This window comes from Blennius ocellaris (assembly GCF_963422515.1).
Source record: "Blennius ocellaris genome assembly, chromosome: 23".
NCBI lineage: Eukaryota > Metazoa > Chordata > Actinopteri > Blenniiformes > Blenniidae > Blennius > Blennius ocellaris.
In genome coordinates, this window is record NC_137672.1 from 8976211 (window position 1) to 8982266 (window position 6056).

The 6056-nt window shown below is 49.6% G+C and overlaps 1 protein-coding gene across 1 annotated transcript; it reads right to left on the reverse strand.

Moving 5' to 3' along the window:
* Positions 1-2: 2 nt before the first annotated feature.
* Positions 3-5697, reverse strand: LOC308147277 (uncharacterized protein; the record flags this gene model as incomplete). Its single annotated transcript, XM_080519383.1, has 3 exons — positions 3-194; positions 578-3915; positions 5622-5697. 3 exons carry the CDS (start codon positions 5695-5697, stop codon positions 3-5), a joined length of 3606 nt encoding a protein of 1201 aa, XP_080375509.1.
* Positions 5698-6056: the final 359 nt, after the last annotated feature.

The following is a 6056-nucleotide window of genomic DNA, read 5'->3' on the forward strand; positions in this document are numbered from 1 at the left end:
TTCTATGCAGTTGTGTCCACAGTTTCTTGCACCACGTCAGGTTCAGCAGCATCGGTGCCGTCACCTTTCTCCGGGGATTTAGCCAATCCCGGCTTGTCATCCTGCTGCCTGCGCTCCTCTGTAGGGTCATTGTCATTGGTTTGCGCCTTAGAGGGTGTGTTGGTCGGTGCTCCAGGGTGAGTTTTCATATGCCCCTGTGGATGGACATCACACCACAATCATTGGGTTCAGAAGTGTAAAAACAAAAGCAAGCAGAAATACAACACTGATCGCTGAAAGCATGTGTGTTATTACGTTGTAGTTGAAGATCTCAATAAAGATGCCACTGTGCTAAAGTAATACTTACATCTTTTTATAACACTTTTGATTAGAAAGGTCAAGCTTCTTATTTTCATACAATGACAATATTTTGTCATCTTAACAAGGAGGCTGGAGACAAACGACAAGCACTTAATGCCGTTAACGTAACTGAACCTGGACAATAATGAGAAAAGGTTTTCTCACCAAGAAAAACATGTTATTTGACTGGAATCTTCATGTCATGTCATAAAACAGCAGTAAACGTTCTGAATCTCACCTTCAGTCCACTACGGCTGGCATATGCCTTTCCACACTGGGTGCAGCTGTACGGCTTATCTGGGCGATGAGGCTGTGGCGCTGGTGCGGCGGCAGGCGGCTCGGGCTCCTCTAAAGGCTTTTCTGGCACATCACAACCCTCCTCTGTTGGAGCGTCCTTCTCTACCGCAGGTTCCAACACCGCTGAAGACTCCGTGGGTTCACTTTGTTCTTTACTATTCGCGGCGTCTCCGTCCTGCTCCTCGTGTGTGGAGGTCCCACAGGCCTCTTCGGTTCCTTGGTCAGTTTTGGGACTGACAGGAGGGGGGAGTGCAGGTACAGGGTTGTCAGTTGGAGGTTTAGGGTTGGATTTTGAAGCAGTGGCAGGCTTGTCTGTTGTGCAGGCTTCGTCTTTATCAACCACTCTCTGCGGCACATCACTTTCTACACTTGGCTTGGAAACGCAAAGTGAAAGAGGAGTGTCGTCAGCCTCTGAATCTCCATTCTCTACCGCTGAATGAGAACTGACTAAGGGAGCTTTGAAAGGACTAGCGCTGCCTGGGTCAGGGTGGGGCTCCTCTTCAGAGTACATGGGGCTACCCTCAGCTGGAGCGTTGTCTCTCAGACGTAGGGGGTCCTCTGCTCCTGCTGAGGGGGGATTATGGGTTAGGGGTGGACTAACACTGGGTGTTGAACTCTCAGATTCCTCAGTTTTCACAGAAATGGCATCATTAATTGTGGACTGCTTGAGAATGGACCCTGAGTTGAGAGCATCAATTAGAGATTTAGAGCCCGTTGTTAAGGCCAGTGGAAGGACCTGCTGAGCTTTAGATGGTGAGCTGACAGAGTCATTCACACCATCATCAAAAATGGCACTTTGTGCTTCTGCACCATCTTCAGGTGGCATGTCTTCATCTGGTGGTATTTGCCCACCCAAATGCAAGCGTATGTGGTGCTGAAGCACCAAGGCATTCGTGAACTTACGTGGGCAAAGTGGGCAGGAGTTGAGGGCTCTTGTGTTTGCTGGTCTCGCACGATGAGTGGCCAGATGGGCCCTTAGGCTTCCCTTAGTGGAGAAGGAGCGACCACAAAGTTTGCAAGGGAATGGACGCTCCCCCAGATGTGTGGCCTGGTGCAAACGCAGAGCTCGAGGACAGCTGAGAACACGCAGACACACTCCACACTGATTAGCAGCCTGGGCAGTGGGCAGAGAAAGGGTAGTAGTGGTGGTTGTAGTGCCTGAGCCCATCGCACCCTGGCTGGTCATTAGTGCTGCAGCATTGGCACTGGGACTCAGTCCAAGAGCAGCCAGCATTTGCCTGCGATAAGCACTGGAGGTGGTGGAGAGGTCATGACCCTGTGTGTCGCCGTTGGTATCAGCAGACATTTGTGAGGAGGTAGAGGGAGAAGAGGCACTTCCTTGTGGCTGCTTTTCAAGCTTCTGTACCAGCCGCTGCAACTTGGATGTGTCTGAAGTCTGGGTAGAGGTGGTGGGAGAGGATGAGGACGCAGAGGACGCGGATGGTTTTGGGAAAGGTGGAAAGGGGAAGGGCAGCTGATGAGGCGAAGTGAGATGAGAGGTGGATGGGTGGCCTGGAGGCCGGAGTAGTGCAAGGTGGTGAGGTGAGGTCCCACCAGGGAATAGAATCTTGGGCAGGTGGGCCAGTTGGGAATAAGGGGAGGTTGAATGGAGGGCAGAGTGGGGCGGGGTGTTTTCATCAAACCGCTGCTGCTTTGCGCCCTTAAACTGAGAACCCATGGAGGAGGAGGATGAAGATGAGGAGGAAGACAGAGCCGTGCTCGACGCACTAGCAACAGCTGCGGCTGAGGCTCTGTTCAGTTGTAGCAGTGAATGGGCTGTGGATAAGAGTGCCATGTCCACAGAAGGGGGAAGAGGTAGAGAGGAAGGTGAGGGTCGAGTGGACGTCCCAGACAGGAATCCTAAAGCCATGCTCTCGGTCACTCCAGGAACGCTTCCTTTAACTCCATTGAAGGGCTCGTCATCATCAGCCCTCCTTTTTCTCCTCCTCTGTACAGAACCTGAAGTCGATCCACTCTGTACTTGATCTGACAGTGCCGGGGGTAGCAGGGAGAGAGAGAGCTCTGGGTTCTGCTCTCTGTGTCGCAGGAAGTGAGCTTTGAGGTTCCCTCTGGTTGTGAAACGACTCAAGCAGACTGGACACTGGTACGGCCTTTCACCTGTGTGCGACCTCAAATGGATCTGCAGTGATGAATCACTGCTCAGCACTTTTCCACAAAAACGGCAGACGTGCTGAGGACGTCCTGACAACGAGGCGGATGCCAGAGAGGTGCTGGACTGGAGGTCCTGGGAGTGGCTGGTCGTGGCAAGGGAAGGAGTTGCAAAACTGAGGCCATTGCTGTGACCGAACGAAGAGGTGTTGGATGATTTCTCGTGGAGGTAGCGTGGCGGTAGGCCCAATGACAAGGACAGCGGATGCAGGGAGGCAACAGATGAGCTGAGAGTGGATGAGTTGGCCGTGGAAGAAGAGGAGTACGAAGATGAAGTGGCGCTGGATGATGCCCTGCTCCCAACAACATGTGTAGATCCTGATTTTGAGATGGCTGACTGGGGGAAGAGGGAAGATGGAAGACCGGTCAAAAGTGACGAGGCTGTTGTTGCTGGAGTGGCTGTCGAAGGATGTGTTGGTGATGAAGATGTAACTCCTGTAGACTTCTTGTTGCTCTCGGCACCGTTGTTGTGTGCACTGCTATCTTGGCCGAACACAGCCCCTCCAAGCCTCAGAACATGCCTGCAGATCTCCTCTGTAATCTGCATCTGGTGGATTTGCCTCTGCTGCAAAACCCTCAGCTCCTCTAAGAGAACTGCCAGGGTCGGAGGCACCTGCATGTGTCCCTGCTCCCCAGGTGAGCTGGACGCCTGCTGCTGACTTGGACTGGAGCTTTCACGGTGGGGCAACGCAGAGAAGGAGGACGAAGAGGACGAAGAGGAGGTAGTGGTGGTAGCAGAGCTGCCCATTGGCGGTGAGGTCATGGTGGTGTGAGAGCTTCCTTGGTGAGGCAAGCTGTGGGACCCGGAGGTCTGTCCCAGAGGAGGAGGTGAGTGAGTTTGGGAGGACAACGAAGGGTGAGGGAAATCTGGGGAGAGGGAGGAGTGTGTGTTGGGAAGGGATGTGGTGAAGGGGGCAATGTGGCTGGGCCAGTGGGGAGGAGGTGAGCTCTCACTGGGTAAGGAGGGCGCGTGGAGCCCTCCAGGGGACGGGCGAGGGGCCAGAGGCGGTTGGCAATCTTGGAGAGAGGTGGGGGACGAGGAGGAGGATCCCGATGAGGTCACTTCTGAGCCCAGGGATGTGGATGGTGACTTTATGCCCAGGTGATCTTCTGAAAATTGATAGACAAGGAAAGTTTTGTTTTCTGTTTTTTAAGAAAATATTGAAAATTCTGTGCTTCGTATAGCAATATCTAAAGTCGGACTAACAATCAAGCTACATGACTTCATTAAAACAGTTTTTCTTTAAGCTTGTCTGGTTGCATAGATTGTTTGTTCCCCTTGGTATGGTTATTGTTTTCAAATGTAGTTTAGAAATGATTGTGCATACAAAAGGGTAGTTTTATAGCTTCAAAAGGAAATGCCTCAGAGGAAATTGTCTTGATCAAGCAAATAAACAAGTGCACAAAACTGCAGTCTATGAGTCTTTGTAATGTCTTGTCTCAATCTGTGCTCTCCGGAGCAAAACTCCTCAAACATCTTGCACACACAAAAAAGCCTACGGACCACCTTGCTGCTATGGCAACACATTTTAAAGGACAATAGACATCACCAAGACAACCCATAACCCCTCTTAACCCACCCCCTCCTTACAGCAGTTAGGTCTTTCATCTCCTTATTCACCCTCCCCCCTTACGTCACAGCAGAGGTCAAGGGTCAGGCCATGCCAAGGGTTCTGTGCACTGTCCAGACACTCTGATTGGTCAACTAATCTGACCTCTGCTACTCAGGGGTCAAATTCTTTCAGAATCTTGAGCACAGAGTGAGAAAGAGTAAAAGGAGAGAAGAGGGGGAGGGTAACAACAATGGAGAGACAAACTAACTATTCCCTCCTGGAGTGATATAGTGATGGAATGAAAGACTGTACCTAAGTGAAATTACATATAAATAAACCCGAACCTACAAGAAACACATAAAGGACCTCCAATATAAACTTCAACTTTTGTTCGGTAAAGTTTAAAACTGGAGCAACTGGTATAAATGCACTTGATTCTAAATCCCAATGCAGCCCAACACAAAAGCAATCTCTCCATTACCCCAGGACCCTTTCCCCCCTTCATCCAAACCCCCCAGCTGAGTAGGAGTATACAGTCAAAGGGCTGGGGGGGGGGGGTGAGAAAGAAGAAATAAAGGGGGAGGGAAGTATAGAGAAGGAGGAAAATGGGGGAAGAGGGACACATAAAGGGAAAAAAAAGAATGGATGAAGAGCAAATGAAAAAAGATAATAGAAGGGTGGAAGATTAATCTTGACCAAAAACACTGTCTTCCCTTCCCCCCCGCCCATGCAACTTATTGTTAACAAATAAGAGAGTTCTCTATGCCAATCAAAGACCTCCAGCAGTCAGTGCTGAGCAGCTTGTTGGTTTCCTGGAGGACAAACAGCTCATGAAAATGGCCACAGATGTATGTTAGCTAATCCTGCTCTATTCACTTCACAGGGACGAGTTTATTGGCCCTGGCCAAAGTTGCCTCAGGCCTCTATATAGTGGGGCCCAAAGCACTAAATGACTAAGCAGGAGGGGGGTTTCCTTAGTTGACAAATTCAGATCTAAAAATATCAAGTGGGATCAGGCACGTGTATATATAGAACTTAAAGACAAAACAAATAAAACAAGAACTCTGACGCAAAACTTCCGTAAAATGTTATTTAAAGACTTTGAAAGTTAGTGAACTTTCAGTTACCTGAAATAACCTGTGAGTTACACGGATTATGAGCATCTAATTGAAGACGTCCGATGAGAAAATTCATTCAAAAAAACCCCCAAAAAACAAAAAAACAAAAATAAAAACGCACGAATGCGCTTTTGTGTTTTCTCACCGTGAGATAGCAGCCGTGGTCCTCCCGGATCCGCGTTAACAAGATGCTGGGGTCTCTTCTGCTTCCGGCGTGACATGATTCACGACGACTCAAACAGAGAGGGGGGCATCAGTCGCTTGAATGGCACCAGGCACGTTTTTGCGCACTTGGATGAGCTCCGGGACGCATCCAAAAAAAAGTTCAGATGTCGCGCAGTTCCCGTAAGATCCTGATTGAAAAATCAGGATCCCTGTATTTTGAAAATGTATGTTTGAAAACGCCGAGGCTCCTGGAAACGCGTGGAGGGGGAAGAAGAAGCAAAAAAAAAAAAAAAAAAAAAAAAAAAAAGGTCCCAAGTAAACAAGGATACGTCGGGCAGCACCGTGTCATGTGAAGCTGCTGTGTGTGTGGCTGTTTTCTAAAGTCTCTTCTCCCCCCCCACCTCCAAAAAAAAAA